The 20,661-nt window shown below is 38.7% G+C and overlaps 1 protein-coding gene across 1 annotated transcript in view; it reads left to right on the plus strand.

The window, feature by feature from the left end:
• AAK1 (AP2 associated kinase 1) overlaps window positions 1-20,661 on the plus strand; it is a 173,069-nt gene that overhangs the window by 69,604 nt on the left and 82,804 nt on the right. The window contains 1 exon segment of the mRNA XM_036028129.1: window positions 6,116-6,234. Coding sequence (XP_035884022.1) covers window positions 6,116-6,234 — 119 coding nt within the window.

Consider the following 20,661-nt stretch of genomic DNA (forward strand, 5'->3'; position numbering starts at 1 on the left):
GAAAAGCCTCAGAGTGCTATTTTATTTTATGCTCATTTCTCCATAGGTAATTCAAAGAGAAACTGCATTAAGTAAATAGCACTCATTGGGTTAAACCCTATTCTAAAAGAGAAACAAAGTTTGTAGGGTAGAAAAGTGGAAGACAGGAACAGAATATGAATCTGGGGAAGGTTTTCTCATTTTAGTGCCTCAAATCTAGGCCCAATTTTAAAATATCCACAAAAACTTCTTCGGCAGCAAATTCAGAAACCCTGCCTCAGCACCGTGATGGGCTTTATCTCATGGTCTAATCACTCTCATTGTCTGCCCAGCTGTTTTCCATCTCTGTGCACATCACCACTCAGATCATCAATTTGGTGTGCTTTCTTCCCTTCCTGCTCATCTTACTTCCCTCGTCCCTCACTTTTCCTTGCTAAGTGGAAGTAACTGATGTCTTGATTCATTTGGAACTGCCCCTGGGGTCTGGTACCATTCAGTATTTGAAATCAAGCCAGGAGAGGTACTACACTTACTTCTTCAAAAGCCCCATTGCTGCCCTAGCTGGGTGGCTCAGTAGGTTGGAGCATTGTCCTGTGCACCATAAAGGTTGCAGCTTTGATCTCCAGTCAAGGTACATACCTAGGTTGTAGTTGTGATGCCTGGCTCGGGGTGCACACAGGAGGCAACCAATCAATGTTTCTCTCTTACATTGATGTTTCTCTCTTTCTCTCTGTCTCCCCGTCCTTCCTTCCCCTCTCTCCCTCCCTGCCAAATCAACAAACATATTTCCTGGGGTAAGGAAAGAAAGGAAGGGCGGGAGGGAGGGAGGGAGGAAGGAAAGGAGGGAGAGAGGGAGAAAGACCCATTGCTGATCTTGAATATCATGCTCAGGCCACTGAGGAGGTTTTGTTTTAAAAGTTTTAGTCATGATAATGATATTGATGACCGTGATCTTTTGTTGATGTCAGAGTTGAAAGAGATTTTAGAGATGATATAATCCCATCTCTGTGTCTTACAAATTCTCACTTGCCTCTCTCAGGAGAGAAGGAGGCACTTCTGTCATCTTTGCATTAGAGGCAGAAGTCCAAGTTATCTCAGTAATTTTACTGGTGACTCCATGATCCTATGCTTATTAAAGCCTTTTATTACAAAAGTGGTGGGAGCAGCTAATCCTAGTACTTAAAATGATGAAGGCTCTATAAGGAAATGCAAATTAAAGCCACAAAGAAATATCACTACACACTCATTAAAGTGGCTAAAGTAAAAAGAGTGATAATACCAAGTGTTGGTGAGGGTATGGAACAAACCAAAGTCTCACATGTGGCAGTTGGGTGTATGAAATGGCATAACCACTGTGGTGAACTGGTAAGCAGTTTCTTATAAAGCTGAACACACACTTACCATATGACCCAGCCATTCCATTCCTAGGTATTTACCTAAGAGAAATAAATACCTATGTCCACAAAAAGGACTTTGATATGGACATTTCATTTATAATATAACCAAAAGCTAGAAATAATTTAGATGTCCTTCAGGTGAGTGGCTAAATTAATTGTGAAAAATCTATGTAATGGAACTCTAACCTGCAGTTTAAAAAACTAAAATACTGACACATGTGACAATGAATTTTAGAAATGCTATGCTGAATGAAAGAAGCCAGACACAGGAATACATATTGTATGATTCCATTTATTCTAGAGCAAGCAAAATGAATCTATAGGACAGAAAGCGGGCCAGAAGTTATATGAGATGGTGTAAGAAGGAGGGGTAGATACCTACAAAGAGGACTAAGGAACTGATTGCAGTGATGGATTGATTATGGTGATGGTTGCAAGGGTGTATACAGTTGTGGAAATGCATCAACCCGCACACTTAAAAGGGTGCATTGTATTATATGTGAAGTTGATTTTAAAAGATGAAGAATCTAGTCTGAACGCTACCGCTAACTAAACTCTGTGTGTTCTTATGAAAGGAGCTTAATCTCTCTACAACTCTTTCCTATTGGGAAAATGGGACAATAGGTAGCCCACCTACCCCATTTAGTTATTGTGGAAATATAAATGAAATAATTTATGTCGAAATGCCTTTGAGGAAGTATAAAGTCATATACAAATGCTGGTTGAGGGCTGGGGGGAATATTCCATAAACTCCTCTTCGGAGAAGAATGGCAAGAACTATGATAACCAATATATGATAACTGTGATAACCACTGTATAGCTAATATATAGGGTCCAGCACTAATAACACCCCTTTTTTAATTACAAAATCTTTTATTACAAAATTATAAGCATGTAATTCTGCAACATAACAATATCACACTCGGGCACACCATATGACATTTTAGGTGGAATGTTCAAGCTGAAACTATAAATTATTATACCCATATTATTACCCTACCAGCCATACTCAAACAGGTGTTACTTCTGCTAGACCCTATATATATTCTGGATTTTATTTACAAGTCATCTTTTAACTTTGTGTAATGTTGGCTATGTCATTTTCCCTTTCTGGCCATCAGTAAAATTATGGGGTTAACTAGATTAGAGGTAGAAAACTGTAGGCTCAGAGGCTCTCTAAAGCCTCCCAGATGTGTTTTCTTGACCCCCTACAATGTCATCCTGCCCAGCATTGATTTAAACTGTGACTTGTTGCCAGTGTTTAAATCTGAAGATTTCACATAAAGTTTTGGGTGTCCAGTTTATCTTTAGAAGTGATTAGATCTGATAAAACTGGATCTGTATTCCTACATGATAACAAGTACTTGGAATTGTATAGTAGCTGTTCCTTTACATGGGCTATACACTCTAGTTTTCAACAGTCTCCAATACTCTTTGTGGCCTTTTCTATTCTCTGTTGTAACATTACAAGAAAAGTTAATTCATTTTTGAGTGCCCTTGATATGTTAGGCACTAATCTAGAACATGACTCTGCAGAAGGGAGCCAAGCAGGCAGGATTTCTGTCATAGTGAGTAGAAAGTACACATTCACATCATCGAAAATTAGGAGAAAGTTAGACCAAGAGTGCTGCTGTATGTTTTAGGGAAAGTGAGAGAAAACACATTTCTCTGTGGAAGTAAAAAAAATATTCCTACATATCTGATAGACAGAAGTGTGTATGTGCCACAGTTATCTCACCTGTTTTACTTGCTTACTTCACGTAATGAGTCAGGTCCTTTTTCCCATTGATTCAGTAAATTCATGGATTATCCAAAAAATGCACTTAAGTAAAATCATGGGGATTATTTTTGTTTCAAAAATGCCAGTAAACAGAGACTGGCACAGGCTCTACTGAACGTTAACTTTTCTTACCTCTGTTCAAACCATCTCCACCTCAGCTTTAATTTTTTCATTTAGTCAAGCTCTTGGGATGCAACTCAATCTGAGATGAGCATCTTTACTGGCAGTCTTATAGCTGCCTTTGTAATGGCCGGAACCCTGGTTAGCTGTGGCTGACAACCTTATTACCCTGATCCATGTGGTGGACCTGTACTGAAGAAGTACCTTGAGAAGTGCTATCTCCGCTCTACCTTCTAGTAATTTACCTCCCCATTTGGTCAACTACATAGTAATAACGGCCAACATTTTAATATTGACAGTCCTACCAGGCTTTGATTTTAATCTATTGATTAAGGAACTCTGATTTAAATGCTGCTTACCTGCAAATAAGCTCCTGTATGGGCATAGCTACTTAATAACATGGTTCTGTCAATAGTAGGTGTACTGGTTCATTGCTCTGCCTTTAGTTTTATGATGGTCATGAGCTTTGAGGATCTGAGCTGGCTCTTCTCAGCCAGTTGTGCATGTGTAGATCGAGGGGTAGCGACTGACTCATTTCTTCAGTCCTGGCTGGAAAGGTCATTTTGCTACCTGGTAAAGTACACTGCTCCCATCTGGTGGCGGTTATCTCAAATTGCTACATCACCATCTGAAAGGACACCTTTGTCCTTTAGTGGTGCCATCATGCATTGCAGAACTGTAGGAAATAGCCACTCCCAACTTTTGCTCTCCCAATTTTTGGTCTCCAGCACTGTCAGCAGTACTTCACAGTTTCTTTAACATAAATGAAGTGGGGGAAGAACATGTTTTTGGATAATTAGAGAATGACACTCTTCTGGGTTCTGCCCATAGTTAGCCGTGGGACTCCTAAGCCTCACTAGGTTCTTCTGCCCATAAAGCAAAGTGCTCGGACTTAATGTTCTCTAGAAGTACAAAGTCTGTAGTTCCGTGATTTTTTTTTTCAAAATTGAAAATATCTATGAAATAAAAACCACTTTGGCCACAAAACAAGTATGAATGTATATTGAAATTTTATAGTTTATTCTATCATTTTTCTCAGTTTTACTTGATTATAAGACACATCATGAATTTAATAGCCTTTTGGAGAAAAAGAAAGACAAATAGCTCTTCATTAAATGTACATATTTATTATAAGAATATGTCAGATATCCTAAAAATTAGAATGTAAAAACATGTGTATCCTAGAATTGAGAGGTATTATTGTTGTTGTTGTTTGGTGTGTGTGTGGTAAGACCTCTCTTTGTAAGTGCATGTGAGGGCTTAAAAATTTTTTTTAGTAAATGATCAAAATTCTAGAATTACAATGGACAACTGAGCAGTGTAAGTATACTCTAAAGCAGGGATTCCCAACCCCTGGCTGAGGTCCATGGCCTGTTAGGCACTGGGCTGCACAGCAGGAGGTGAGCAGCCAGTGAGGGAGCAAACAGCCCCCTGGTGCCAAAAAGGTCAGGGACTGCTGCTTTAAAGCATTACAAGAAAATGAAAAGTGTTATTGAGATAGAAAGATTAAAGAAATGACAGCTGAAATTAAAGATTTATTCAGGTGATGACTTTATCAGTTATATAAATGTCTAATCATTGGGTTTACACCTGAAACTAATATAGTATTATATATCAACTGTAACTGAAAAATAAAAAAATATTTAGAAATAAAATGAAAAAATAAAGATTACATGGTCAATTTCAATGTTTACCTGAATGCTGAAGACAGGAAATATACAAACATGTGGTCTCCAGTAAATCATTTTCAAAGCACACATTGGACCATTTGAACCCATAAAATATTTTAACACAGAATTATGTATGTATTTTATGAAAACATGCAACAGTGCTTTGTGATTAAAGCTCTCTTTGGTTTTAAAGAACAGAAACTTACTTGGGCTGACTTCAAAAGAAATAAGTATTGTAAAGATGCAACAGGAAATGCTGTGAACGTCAGCAGACAGGTGCTGAAGTGCTGCTGGGCCTCAGGAACTAGACTGGCTGTGAGGACCCCAGTCCTATCTATGCCCTTAGACCTCTATAACCACTGCTTATTGCCTTATATTAATTTTGCATGTGGCTGCTAGCCCCAATCCAATTCCATAACCTCAGCTCAAGTTCCTATACCAATGACTTCTCTCTGCATTCACCTTCATCCAATTAGTAGTCACCTTTGTGCAAAACATAACCAGTGCCTTTTTTTTTTTTTTGCGCTACGCAGGCTTGATGCACAGGATAATTCAAGCTAAATTATGAAACTACACAAGCAAGCAGTGGACTAGGTGTCCAGTATACGTGCCACTTATCCCAAAGCCTCCAACTTTGACAGCTTTGCAGTACCTTATCTAACTATAACCCCCATTGACAGTCTCACCGAACACCTAACACCGTGTGTGGGGAGTGAGGTCAAGGTAGGAGTTCTAAGGATTTGTAGAACACTAACAAATTCAAAATATTAAAGAATGCCTCAGCTAGTAATTGTTGCCTTAAAGGGAAAAGTAACACCGAGGCTCATAGGACTGTAGTTAGAATTAAGTAGGATCTCAAACTGCCTACGACAATAGTCAGAATGTAGTTTTTTCCTTTCATCTGTTTGTTCATCTGCTTATTTGTAGGTTCTTTGGAAGATAATGACTGTTCCTTTTTCCTGAGATTGTGTTTAGGCACAGTTTATCCAATTCCTGCCACCTGATTGCATAAGTAATACCTATGAGTCCTAAGAATCTAAGAATGCATTCTAAGCCAGGCTAGCTGACAGTGGCATCAACACCATCAACAGTGACAGCAGCCAACATAGTCACCTGCCTGACTTTTTGAACATGACTCAGAAGGGCTTGTATGTTTGTTTCTCTCGCAGGTGGATTTGCTATCGTGTTTCTGGTGAGGACAAGCAATGGAATGAAATGTGCCTTGAAACGCATGTTTGTCAACAATGAGCATGATCTCCAGGTGTGCAAGAGAGAAATCCAGATAATGGTAAGGCTTGCCCCTCAGATTTGAGGCTGTTTATTTAAAGAAAGGGGTGGGGAGTAGAGACCGTGCCCTCTCATGAGAAAGACAAAAGGGGCTCATTCCCTTTCCTGAGGTGGCAGAGAGACCTTTGCCCAGGATGCGAGTGAACAGCATTGGGGTGTAGGATGTTGCTCTTGCCTTGGTCACCCACAGTTAGAGGATTGAAAAGAAAGGAGCTTATTGAGAGAATGGATATATTTTTAGGTCAGAGAAATCATTTTGGGCATTGGGAAAGTTTATTTCACAACATGGTTCCCAGAATTAATTGTGGAGTTTAATCTGGGAACCATAGCTTTCCAACAAGCCTCTTTTTCTAGTCTTGTCTCTGTCAGTTACCAATCCCAGTTTTCAACCCTCTTGAGCTCTTCAGCTTCTGTGAACATATCTTTCCACACAGTTTTACATGGTATATGTAGTTCTTTCCACTTGGAATGCTTTTTCCTTTTTTGACCTAGAAACCTCTTACTCTATGATGTCATTTATTAAGAACATGCAAAAGTTATCTTTGGTAATAGAAATCAGAAGGTGGTTATCTGGCTGTAGGACGTTGATTAGAAAAGGGTATGTGGGAACTTTCAGGGCCATAGAAATGTTTTACGTTTTGTTTTGGATAGTGGTTAATACAGGCCTACACAATTGTCAGACCTCAGTCGAGCACCTTAAGATCTGTGAATTTTATTTATGTTAGTTATATCTTACATCTTAAAAACTTACTCAACTTCAAGATATATATTTATAATGTTTAGAACAAGTTCCTATCTGCTAGAGGTATTATGATGAAATATTTATGGATAAGATAATATGATGTCTTAAAGTTAATGAGGCATTTTAAAAGAGAAACAAGATTGGCAGTGAACTGATTATGATTGAGGCAAAGTGTGGGTATATGTATGTTTGTTGGAGTTGCCTCTCACTTTCACCTCTGTTTAACATTATACATAAAAAATTTTAAATAGTCTGTTAACCCATTGTGTTTCCACAGTACTTTTGTTAATGCTAGTTACATTGTTTATCTTGTTATCTTATAAATAATTCTGCTATCAGAAAGTAAGTTATTTAAAATCAGAAACTTTATATTCCAGTGCACTGCTTGAGGTAGAGTAAATACTTAATAAACTTTGGATGAAATGGATGTATAAGTAATGGTAATAGCAGATGCATATGTGATCAAGAGATGGTGATTGATTTGTGCTCTGGATTTTAGCTTTGGTGAAGAGGTCCAAATATGATGAGCATGGCATTGCAGGTATTCCACCAGGCTTGGCTTACTCCTGCCTATCCTTTGTGGATTTGCCCCTTCTATGGTTGTTTAGGGTGACTAGTTGTACTGTAGTTGAACTACTAAAAGAACTCAAAATTTTAGAGAGTCTGGTACTACTATGGATTCCAGAAAGCTGAAACTATTTGGGAAGGAACTGATGGTAGAAAATGTGTTACTGTCATCATTGCAAAACAAACAAAACAACCCTAAGGTTGATCCACATACACTCAGGGCCACATGGATCTGTCCACAAGGCCCAGTGTTCTCCCACCCTGCTGCCACACAGTTCCAAGAGACTATGCTCACTGTATTTCCCTCTACCTACCCAGTGGGGTTTTCTGGAGGCTTTCCTTACTACTCCTTCTTTTCCCACTTTAGGCCCCTTTCTTGCTCAACTCTCACACTCTATTTCCTATCTTTGCTTCTGCTATTTCCTCTGCATGGAATGCCCTTCTCATTCATTTTCTGTTGTTAGGAAAGTAATTCCATCCTTGAACTTTCTCCCACTTGTTCATAAACATGTTTGAGGGCTTACTTTGTGCAAGGCAGGCATTGGAGTAGAAGTAATAAGAAAACACAGGCTCCGTAGGAACTCACAGATTAATGGACCTGATTAGTAATTAAATTATGTGGTTTTGCCCTGACTGGGTGGTTCAGTTGGTTGGAGGCATCATCCCCTTCACCAAAAGGTTGTGGGTTCAATCCCTGGTCAGGGCAAGGAAGGAAGGTGGACAACCGATGAATGTTTCTCTCTCACATTGATGTCTCCACCCCCCCCTCCCCCATATCAATAAACATCCTCAGGTGAGGATTTAAAAAAATTATGTGGGTTCAAGTCCTGGTCCAGCCATGCATCTTTATATTTTTTAACAACTTAAATACTCAAATGGGTAAACTAAACTTGTTACAAAAGACATCTCAAACAGTTCCCCTAGGACTTTTCCTATGCCATTTCAAGGTTCCCAGGCAACCACTTTTAGTTGAGTCATTTGATACATTTCTAACTAACATGCTGATATTGCTAAATCTTGACTGTTTTGTTTTCCATTTTAGGCATTACATACTATGGAGAGTAAAAATTTAGCTTTCATCCTTTGCATGTCCTTTTCCCCAAATACTTGTGTTATTCTCATCTTTTCTTTCTTCCAAATAACAAAGTTTTGGCAATATATTAGTTGTATTAATATTATTTTTATTTTGCTGAATCTCCTAGTGGACTATAATTAATATTATTTTCTTATATAACTCTCTTTTCCTTGGAATTAATAATTATCTGGTGTTTTTGGGGATTTTTTGATCTTAGTTTTCTGCATACTTTTCAGCAATTAATCCAAAACCCTCCCAAGTTTATGTAATTATTTTAATACTCTTAAACACATTTGTTATTCTATTCATTTTTTTTCTTTTTCAAGAGTTCTGTCTTCTGATTCGATCAAATCTGGATTGGTTGCTCTCTAGTATATAGGAATTTCCTGGGCATTCCCTTTGTCTCTCTTTTCTGTTAGACTTATCGACTCATCTTTTTGACTTCCGCATTTTTCTGCATTGATTGGTAGGATCATGTGATTTTTTTTTTTCTTTTCTAGCCTTAATCATGGTAGATTGTATTGATTAAGTTTCAAATATTGAACGAGCCTTGCATCCCAGCAATAATTCCCACTTGGTCATGTTCTATGTTTTATAATTATTTTTATATATTGTTGAATTCTATATGGTAAGGATTTTTGCATTTATAGTCAGGAAGGATAATGTTTCTCTCTCTCTCATATATATATATATATTTATATGTATACATATTTTAACCTTTTCTGGTTTGTTATCAGGTAATTCTGACTTTATTACATGGATTGGGAAGTGGTTGCTCTTTATCTCTTATCTGGAAGAGATTTCATACAATAGGTATTCATCCTTTCAGCATTGGCGAAATTCTCTAGTGAAATCATCTGGGCTACAGGATTTCTTTTTTGGCAGTTATTAAATTTAGTTTCCTTAATAATTATACGGCTATTCAGATTATTTCATATTAGGTGAGTTGTGATAGTTTGTATTTTTGGGAATTGGTCCGTTTCTTTAAATTGTCAAATTTATGCATGTTGTGTTAGTTGTCAGTAACTCTATAATAATAATTCTCCTATTATCCCTTGATCTGTGCAGAGTTTGTTGTATAGCCCCTGTTTTATTCCTGATATTGTTAATTTGTATCTTCTCCCCTTTTTTCTTTGTCAGAAGTTTGCCAGTTTTATCAGTGTTTTCAACAACCATCTGTTCATTGATTTTCTCTTCTTTTCCATTTTCAGTTCCATTGATGGTTCTCATACTTATTTCTTTCTGTTTCCTTTGGGTTATTTTGCTTTTCTTTTCCTAGGTACTTGAGATGGAAGTTTTGATGATTGATTTGAGACTTTTCCTGTTTTTTTATTATTTTATGTATGTTTGGTGCTAATAAATTTCCCTTTCAAACACTGCTTTATTTTGATGTGTGTATTTTATATTCCCTTCTGCTATAATTTATTTATTTGTATTCCCCTTGAGACTTCTTCTTGACCCATGGATTACCTGGAAGTATATAATTTAGATTCTGGTTATTTGGCAATCTTTTCCTTATTTTTTAGTTATTGACGTCTAGTTTGATTCCATGGTGGTTGGAGAACACATTTTATATGATTTCACTTCTTTCAAGTTAATTGAAGTTTGTTTTATGACTCAGGATATGGCCTCTCTTGGTATATGCTTTGTGGGCACTTGAAAAGAATGTGTATTCTGTTATTAGGTAAAGTATTTGATAAATGTTGATTATATCCTGTCAGTTCATGGTCTTGTTTTCATTCTACTATATCCCTGCTGACTTTTGCCTAGTCATTCTGTCACTTGTTGAGAGGATTTGTTGAAATCTCCAAATATAATTGCAGTTTGTCTCTTTCAGTTTTATGAATTTCTGCTGCACATGTTTTGCAGCTCCGTCTTTTGGTGCATATGCATTTAGAATTGTTATGTGTTCTTAATGGATTGACTCTTTTATCATTATACAGTGTTCCTCTCTGTCTCTGGTAATTTTCTTTATTCTGAAGTCTACTTTATCTTTATTAATAAAGCAAAATCCTGTTTTACTAGGATTCAAGTTTGCATAGTGTATATTTTTTAGTCCTTTTATAATACTTTCAACCTATCTATATTGTTTTATTTTTGAGTGAATTGTTATAGTCAGCAAATAGATGAATCGTACTTTTAAGTCCACTCTGCCAATGCCTGTCTTATAATTAGTGTATTTACATTTAATGCAGTTATTATTTTTTAAATATTTTTTATTATGCTGTTATAGTTTTCCCATTTTTCCCCCTCTGTCCCCCCTCCGCCCTGACCCACCCCAACCCTCCAGCATTCCCACCCCCTTAGTCCACATCCATGGGTTGTACATATAAGTTCTTTGAGTCCTCTGTTTCCCTTGCCATTTTTTCTCTCTCTCCATCTACCTTATGCCTACTAACCATGCTTCTTCTTCCCTGTACCTTACCCCCCTATTCCTCCCTTCCCCCTCCCCACTGAAATCCCTCTGTGTGATGTCCATTTCTCTGATTCTGTTCCTGTTCTGGTGGTTTGCTTAGTTTTTGTTTTCATTGCTTTTCTTTTCTTTTAGGTTCATTTGTTGATAGTTGTGAGTCTGTTGTCATTGTACTGTTCATATTTTTTATCTTCTTTCTTAGATAAGTCCCTTTAATGTTTCATATAATAATGGCTTGGTGATGATGAACTGCTCAAACTTGACCTAATCTGGGAAGCACTTTATGTGCCCTTCTATTTTAAATGAAAGCTTTGCTGGATAGAGTAATCTTGGATGTAGGTCCTTGCCTTTGATGACTTCAAATACTTCTTTCCAGCCCCTTCTTGTATGTAAGGTTTCTTTTGAAAAATCAGCTGATAGTCTAATGGGCACTCCTTTATAGGCAACTCTTTCCTTTTCTCTTGCAGGTTTTAAGATTCTCTCTTTAACTTTAATCTTGGGTAACTTAATGATGATGTGCCTTGGCATGTTCCTCTTTGGGTCCAACTTCCTTGGGACTTTCTGGGCTTCCTGGACCTTCCTGGAAGTCTATTTCCTTTGCCAGATTGGGGAAGTTTTCCTTCATTATTTGTTCAAATAAGTTTTCAATTTTTTGGGTCTTCCTCTTCTCCTTCTGGCACCCCTATAATTTGGATATTGGGACATTTTGGGTTGTCCCAGAGGTTTGTAAGAGTCTCTTCACTTTTTCGAATTCTCATTTCTTCATTTTGTTCTGGATGGATGTTTATTTTTTCCTTTTGTTCCAAATTGTTGCTTTGAGTCTTTGTTTCCTTCCTGTTACTGTTGGTTCCCTGAATATTCTGCTTTATATCACTTTGGGTATCCTTCATTTGTTTTTTCATTTTTCAACCAAGCTCAGTCATATCTGGGAGCATTTTGATTACTAGGGCTTTAAATTCTCCATCAGATAGGTCGGTGATCTCCTCCTTGTTTAGCTCTCTTTCTGAGGCTTTACCCTGTTCTTTCATTTGGGCCATATTTCTTTGTCTTGGCACAGCTGATAGGTCATAAGGGGGTGGGGCCTTAGGTATTCACCAGGGCGGGGCAACCCTCTTTGCTGCACTGTGGGGGAGGGGCCAGAGAGGGTACAGTGGTCTTGCCAGTCTCTAGTGCACTTTTCAGTGGACTTTTGGACTCTCCTGGGAGACTGGGAGCTTCTACCGTGGCAACCCACCTCCCCCACCATAGCCCACAGCCATCTCTGAGTCCCCTTAAGTCAGCCCCTCCCAGGCAGCCTTCCAAGCTGGGCAGCCAGCCCTGCCCCAAGGCTGTTGCATTGCTGAGGTTTTTCTGAGCCGGCTATATGCTGTGCTGCCTTACCCATTTGGTTGTTCTGGTTGATTTTTCTTTAATTCCTTTGTTGTCAGAGTTCCATGCAGTTTGATTTCCTGGCACTTTTGGTTGTTTATTGATTTTAGATTGGTTGTTATCCTCCTTTGGTTGTATGAGGAAGTGAAGGGTCTCTGCGTACACCTCCATCTTGGCTGGAACCTTAATGTAGTTATTTGTTAGTCCTAATAAGTTAGCCCTTAAATCTCCTATTTTAGTTGTTTTCTGTTTTTCTCTCTGTTTTTCTTTTCCTGTTTTTTTATGGCTATTTGAACTTTTTTTAGAATTCTATTTGAATTTATCTGTAGTGTTTTTGATGTATCCCTTTGTACGATTTTTTAAAATAGACTTTATTTTTTTAGAGCAGTTTTAGGTTCATAGCAAATTGAATGGAAAGTACTGAGAGTCCCCATATACGCCATTCCCCCCACATGCCTAGCCTGTTTTACTATTAACATTAGCCAGAGTGATACATTTGTTACAATAGTGAAGCTGTCTGACACATCATTATCACCTGGAGTCCCTAATTTACATTAGGGTTCACTTTGGTACTGTACATTCTGTGGGTTTTAACAAATGTATAATGACATATATGTACCATTTATTATTGTGAGGAATTGTTTTACTGCCCTAAACGTCCCCTGTGCTCTGCCTGCTCATCCTTCCCTCCCACCAACCCCTGGCAGCCACTAATTTTCTTTTTTGCACTGCTGTCATAGTTCTGCTTTTTTCAGAACTTCGTGTAGTTGAAATTATTAAGTATGATTCAGTTTATAGCCTTTTCAGATTGGCTTCTTTCACTTAATAATATACATTTAACATTTTCCATGTCTTTTCATGACTTGATAGCTCATTTCTTTTTAGAGCTGAATAATATTTTTTTGTATAGATGTATTACAGTTTATGTATCCATTCATCTAGTGAAGGATTTCTTAGTTGCTTCCAAGTTTTAGCCATTATGAATAAAACAGCTATAAACATCTGTGCAGGCTTTTGTGTGGGCATAGTTTTCAACTTATTTGGATATTTCATAGATTTTCAACTAGCAATTGATATTTCAATTTTTAAGATTTCTTTTTATATTTCTAACTTAAAATTTTATTTTATTTTAATTTTACTCTACCTTGTAAAAATAATTTTACTGTAGTCAAAAATTCATAACCTAAAATTTACCATCTTAACCATTTTTTAAGTACACAGAATTTTTAACTATAAGTACAGTATTTATAGCAGATCTTAGAACTTATCCATCTAGAATAACTGTAACTTTATATCTGCTGAATACAACTCCCCATTTTCCCCTCCCTTCAGCCTCTGACAACCACCCTTCTACTCTCTGCTTCTTTGAGTTTGGCTATTCTATATACCTCATATAAGTGGAATCATACAGTATTTGTCCTTCTGTTCACTTTGTATAATATCCCTAGGATTCATCTATGTTGTTGAATATGATGATTTTTTTAAGGTGGAGTCATATTCCATTGAATGTATATACCACATTTTCTTGAGCCATTACCCATCATTGAACATTGGCTATTGTGGATAACATTGCAATGAACATGGGTGTGTAAATATCTCTTTGAGATCCTGTTTTTAATTTTTTTGGATATATACAAGTAGTGGAATTGCTGGATAATGTGGTAATTTTTGAGTAATCTCCATATTGCTTTATATACTAGCTGTACCATTTTACATTCCTACCAGCAATGCACAAAAGTTCCAATATCTCTGCATCCTCTCCAGCACTTATTTTCTGGTTTTTTTTTTTTTTTTAATAGTGACCATCCTTACAAGAATAAGATGATACCTCCTTGTGATTCTGTTTTCATTTCCCTGATGCTTAGTAATGTTGAGCATCTTTTCATCTTCTTGCATGCTACTGATTTGTATAGCTTTTAAGTAGTTATTCTAATGTATATAATATATAGCATGTGTATAATTTATTGGTGTCATTTGTTATTTTACCAATTCAAGTGAAGTATAGAAATTTTACCCACCAGTCCCTCCCTCAACCTCTCCATTTATAATATATTTATCTTAAATATTTCTTCTATACATGCTTAGGGCCACATCAGTGTTGTAGTTATCCATATTTTTTCTTACTATGTTCATCCTTCCTGGTGTGTCAAGATTTCCATCTACTATGATTTCCCTTTTGTTTAGAGATCTTTCTTCAGCTGTTCTTTTAGGGTAGGTCTGCTGGTTATAAATTTAATTAATTTCCTTTCATCTGAGAATGTCTTGATTTCCCCTTCATTCCTAAAGGATATTTTTGCTGAGCATAGGATTGTAGAACAATAGTTCTTTTCTTTCAATACTTAAAAATGTGCCACATCCTTCTGGCATCTGGTTCTGATGAGATATTGACTGTTACTCAAATTGTTTGGTCTCATATAGGTAATGTATCATTTTCCTCTGACTGCTTCCTGTATTTTTACTTGTCTTTATTTTCAGAAGTTAGTTATGATGTATCTTGGTGTAGATTCTTTGGGTTTATTATGTTCGGGATTATCTCAGCTGCTTGAGTTTGTACATTTATGTTTGCCTGCCAAATTTTGGAAGTTTTCAGTTACTGTATCTTCAGGTATTTTTTGCAATCCCTCCCCCTTTCTGTTTTCCTTTAGGAAATTCTGATCACGTGAATGTTAGATCTCTTGTTATAGTTGTGCAGTCCCCTGAGGCTTTGTTCTTTGTGTTTTTAATAGATATTATCCTTTAGAAGTTTTAATTTACAGAAAAGTTGATATGATAATACAGAGAGTTCCATATGCCCTATACCCTATTTCCCCTAATAACATCTTATGTTAGTGTGGTACCTTCACAATTTAGTGAACCTGTTTTGTTACATTATTATTAACTGATGTCCATAGTTTATTCATATTTTCTTTGTTTTTATCTAAGATTTTTTTCTTTTCCAGGATCCCATCCTTGATACCACATTACAGTTAATTTTCTTTTCCTTTGGCTCTTCTTAGTCGTGACAGTTTCTCAGACTTTCATCATTTTTAGAAACTGTCAATTTGGGGGACTACTGCTCAAGTGTTTTGTAGGAGGCCCTCTATTCGAATTTGTCTGATTTTGTTTCGTGATTAGACAGGTTATCCTTTTGGAGGAAAACCACAGAGCTAAAGTGCCATTTTTATCACATCTTATCACGAGCTCATAGCATAATCACGATTTTCCCTGTTGGTACTGACTTTGACCCCCTGGCTGAAGTAGTGTTTGTCAGATTTCCCTCCTGGAAAATGACTCTCCCCCTCTCTTCTTTTTCTTTTTTTTTAAAGTCATTATAGGCAGCCCAATTTAAGGAGTAGGGATTTATATTTCCCCTTTTTTTTTCTTTTTTTAATATATTTCATTGATTATGCTATTACAGTTGTCCCATTTTCCCCTTCTCTCCCCTCCACCCTGTACCCCCTCTCCCACCCATTTTCCCCCCCTTAGTTCATGTCCATGTGTCATACTTATGAGTTCTTTAGCTTCTACATTTCCTGTACCATTCTTGCCCTCCCCCTATCTATTTTCAACCTACATTCTATGCTACTTATTCTCTATACCTTTTCCCCCTCTCTCCTCCTCCCACACCCCCTGCTGCTATAACCCTCCATGTGATCTCCATTTCTGTGGTTCTGTTCCTGTTCTAATTGTTTACTTCGTTTCTTTTGGTTTTGCTTTAGGTGTGGTTGTTAATAATTGTGAGTTTGCTGTCCTTTTACTATACATGTCTTTTCTTTATCTTCTTTTCTTAGATAAGTCCCTTTAGCATTTCATAAAATAAGGGCTTGGTGATGATGAACTCCTTTAACTTGACCTTATCTGAAAAGCACTTTATCTTCCCTTCCATTCTAAATGAGAGCTTTGCTGGTTAGAGCAATCTGGAATGTAGGTCCTTGTCTTTCATGACTTGGAATACTTTCCAGCCCCTTCTTGCCTGTAAGGTCTCTTTGGAGAAATCAGCTGACAGTCTGATGGGAACTCCTTTGTAGGTTACTGTCCCCTTATCTCTTGCTGCTCCTAGGATTCTCTCCTTCATTTTTACCTTGGCTAATGTAATTATGATGTGCCTTGGTGTGTTTCTTCTTGGGTCCAACTTCTTTGGGGCTCTCTGAGCTTCTTGGATTTCTGGAAGACTGTTCCTTTGCCAGATTGGGGAAGTTCTCCTTTATTATTTTGTTCAAATACGTGCTCAATTTGTTGCTTTTTCCCTTCCCATTCTGGTACACCTGTAATTCGGATGTTGGAAGTTTAAGGGTGTCCTGGATGCTCTAAGCTTTTCCTATTTTTTGAATTCTTATTTCATCATGCTTTCGTGTTTGGTTGATTCTATCTCCTTCTGGTCCACTGTATTGTTTTGAGACTAAGATTCCTTCCTTTCACTATTGGCTCTCTTCCGTGTATTCTTCATGCATCTGTTTATGGTAACATGCATCCTTTCATCTAATTGCACCCAAAATCAATCAATTCTGTGAGGCTTCCTGATCACCAGTGTTTTGAACTGTGCATCTGATAGATTGGCTATTTTCTTGGTCGCTCAAGAGGATGAGTCCCTGGGGGACTGACATGTTCTGTTGGAAAACATATCTTTCCCTGTCTCTCCTTTTTTTCCTGGTCTGTCGTCTGTTACGGTGGGGAGCAGAGACTTAGGTGTTCACCGGGGCTGGGCACCCCAGTCGCTAGATTGTGACATTATATGTGGGGGCAGGGTGGGAGCAGGGACGGGAGGGAACAATGGCAGTAGTTCCATTCTCAGACCCTTCTCTGGGCTCCTGGGATGCGGGCTCTGCCCTGGTCCACAATCGCTGCCCTCACTGGTCCCCCAGCCGCATCTGCGTACTCAGGGATCACTGCTGCGTCTTGCACCCCTGGATGGCTGTCGCCACCAATTTCGCGCAAATTTTCCCCGACTCCGCGCACCTCCGGGACCCACGCCAGCCCCGCACCACCCGCTCGTCTTCTCCTACCAGTCTGGATGTACGGGTCTACTTCAACTTCTTGGCTGTCTGACTTCCATTCAGATAAATCCTCTGTCAGTCTGAGTGATATTCTGTCTGTAAATTATTGTTGTTCTAATCTTGGTTGTGTGAGGAGGTACGGTGCGTCCACCTATTCCTCCATCTTGCCGGAAGTCCTCTATATTTCCCCTTCTTAAACGTGGTATTTCTACATAAATTGTTTAAAAATTACTTAGAATTTTTCTGCAAGAGATTTTGTTTCTTCTCATTTATTTATTTATTTATATCAGTATGGACTCATGCATATTTGTTTTGTTCTCTCTTTTTAAAAAAATCTATTTGCTTCTTTTGGTTTATATTGGATAATTCCTGTTGTTTTATATTTCAGTTCTCTTAATCTTTCCGCTGTCCCTTTCATACTGTTGCTGACCGTATCTACCATGCTTTTTGCTTTAATTATTATACTTTAGAATTTTCAGTTCTAAAATTTCCATTAAGTATTTTAGTTTTCAGTATTTTTTATTCAACTTCTTGTTTCTTTGCTGAGGCTTTCTATTTGTTTATTTGTTTCAAACATGTTTGTAATTACTGGTTTAAGCATTTTTTCCATAACCACTTTAAAAATGATAGCTTGATAATTCTGTCTTCTCTGTCATCTCAGTATTGGCTTCTATTGATTTTTTTTTCCATTTAGTTTGAGATCTTCCTAGTTCTTAGGTTGACATACTTCTGTTTTAACTGGTTTCTGCTCTAACAGGTGATTGCTGGGGGCAGAGGGGTTGTTCCCCATCACTACTCAATGGGGACAGTAGTTCAGGTTTCCCACTGGGCCTCTGTTGACATCCAGGACTATTCCTCATCACTATTAGATTGGGGCGGAAGTTCCACTTCCCCAGGAGGCTTCCACTGATGCTTCCTGGTTGGGAGGGTAGGAGGGCCTGGCTAGTGCTCTTCACGTGGCCTTCACTGACGCCATGAGTTTGGGAGTTGGCCTTGTCACGGCTCGGTAGTGGTGAAAGTCTTGGCTCCATGTGGCCTCCTCTGCCACCATCACAGTGTCACTGACCAAGAGCATCCCCGGCTCTACCCCAGAGCCACTGGATAGAATCTGTTTTTAGACAGAATCACTAGCTGATTCATGTGCATATGAAAGTTAGATTGCACTGCTTAGAATTAGACTCTCATTGACTTCAAAGATCTATTCACTAAGTACAGGATTAATTCATGAGTAAGACTTAGGAAAGGGACAGTACATTTGAGTGTAGGCAGGAGGATACCATATTTTGCTGTGTATAATGCACACTTTTTGCCCAAATCTTTGAGGGAAAAATAAGGATGTGCATTATACATGGATATGATGATTACATACCATAGACACAATAATCCCGTGTATAATGTGCACGAGAATGTGGGTGCACATTATACATGGCAAAACGCGGTATCTGTACTTGTTATGTAGTGGAAACCTACAAGGGCCCCAGATACCTTGGCCTTCAATAGAACTCTTGGACCTACGTAGATATCAGAGAGTTTCCTTTTACTACTACACAGACTTGATGGCTTTTATTTGCCTATGAACAACTCCTTGAAGAGAGTTATAAAGGGAATTTAGAGTTACAGAGAAAAAAGGGGGAAGGAGTAGTGAGGCAGGCAGAAGACTTTTTTACAAAGCAACTTTGGGAATATAAAACTAATTTCAGGCCTTTGAACTGCTTTCCTTCATCTTTTAAATTAAGACAAAGCTGAAATTTGGTTAAAAGGGTCTGTATAACCATGGTGTGATTCTAGAAGTAGGCAGCAATAATGTTGACTCATAAAATCAGAAAACGTTGAGTATTTGAATGGAGTGTCAAAGGGGCTTAATATTCCTCTTTGGAAACTTAGTATGTGGAAATAAACGCAAGCTCTATGAGAATCAGGAATTTGCAGGCATCGTGCAGACATTGCAAGGAAGGGCGGCTTGAGCAAACGATATATAGGGAAGTTGTTACATGTAATACTCATTTTTACTATTTTTAAGTGATATTATTGATGTGCAGATTAGAATGTTCTTTGTTTTCTTGAACATAAATATAAAGATTTTTAGACATGTATTTAGGAATTGAGTCTTCCATTTTCTTATAAGGTCTTAAGATTCCTAAATAGGAATTCTGTCACAGGTGGGCACAGGTAACCAGGTTCTTAGTGATCAGGACAAAGAATTGAACCGAACACCCAGAATTTATAGCAGAGAACATGGGAGCAGGCCCACTCCAAGCAGAGATTGACCTCATGGGCTGGAGGGACTCTATTCTTATAGGGAGGATCCTTTCTGGCTAATTTTGGTGGGGTTTTACTGAGTATATAAAAGTAGTTGCATTACTTTAAAGCTACTGCACATGTGGTTTGCCATGATCCTCCCCGACTGGCCACCAGGGAAGAGTGTCCCACAATGCTACCGAATTGATCCCCGTTTCTCCTGGGGTCCCCCTGTACTAGCTTCACCTTTCCCTAAGCCAGAGAATTATAGCTCTCCATGCTAGAGATTGGTGAAAAAGAAAAGAGTTATTCAAGTTACATAGACTAAAAGTAATGACCTAATGACTTTGCCAAAAATCCCAAAGCCCCTTGAAATACCCATAAACACACACAGTCCTTCCTTCCCCCCTTTGCCCAGTCTGGGGTACCGTATCTCAGGAAAAGATATTGAAGTCCGTGGCTTAGGCAGCTCTCGGTTTTTCCTAGTAATTTGTGCTCAGCTAGCAGGGCTGCCTTAGTTCCCAGCACATTGGTTGTGTTGCCAGGATCTCCAGCTAAAGCCGCATGGTGATTCTTCTCATGGCTGCGGGGGTGGGGGGGGGGAGGTGATCCCCCTTTCTGGAGAGCGTGGGCAGCAGCAGCACCAAGAGGGCCAGCACGGAGCTCATCGTGTCCTGGCCAGAGCAGGTGGCTGCAAGGTTGGCTGAGCCCAAGCAGTAAGAGCGCGGGTGCAGCATGTGGAGGCCTGGTGGTGGCTGCGGCGGCCGGGCAGTGACCCAGTGCTCCTGAGTCACTTACTGGTGGCCCCTTTTCTCGGCTGCGGCTGCAGAGCCAGCTGGGGCTTGGAGCTGCAGGCGGCTGCATCGCTGGCGGTGTCTACGGGGCTTTGGCTACGGCGGGGATGGCGGCCGCGGAGACTCCCATCCTGTCCACGTTGGCCCCTGCCCCCTCCTCACATGGCTGCAGGAGTTTCCAGTTAGCCAAAACCACATGGATCTCTCCTCATTGACTGCGGTCCTCCCTGCACTGCCACAGCTGCATGGTTCTTTCTT

The sequence above is a fragment of the Phyllostomus discolor genome, chromosome 6, assembly GCF_004126475.2.
Source record: "Phyllostomus discolor isolate MPI-MPIP mPhyDis1 chromosome 6, mPhyDis1.pri.v3, whole genome shotgun sequence".
NCBI classification, from domain to species: Eukaryota; Metazoa; Chordata; class Mammalia; order Chiroptera; family Phyllostomidae; genus Phyllostomus; species Phyllostomus discolor.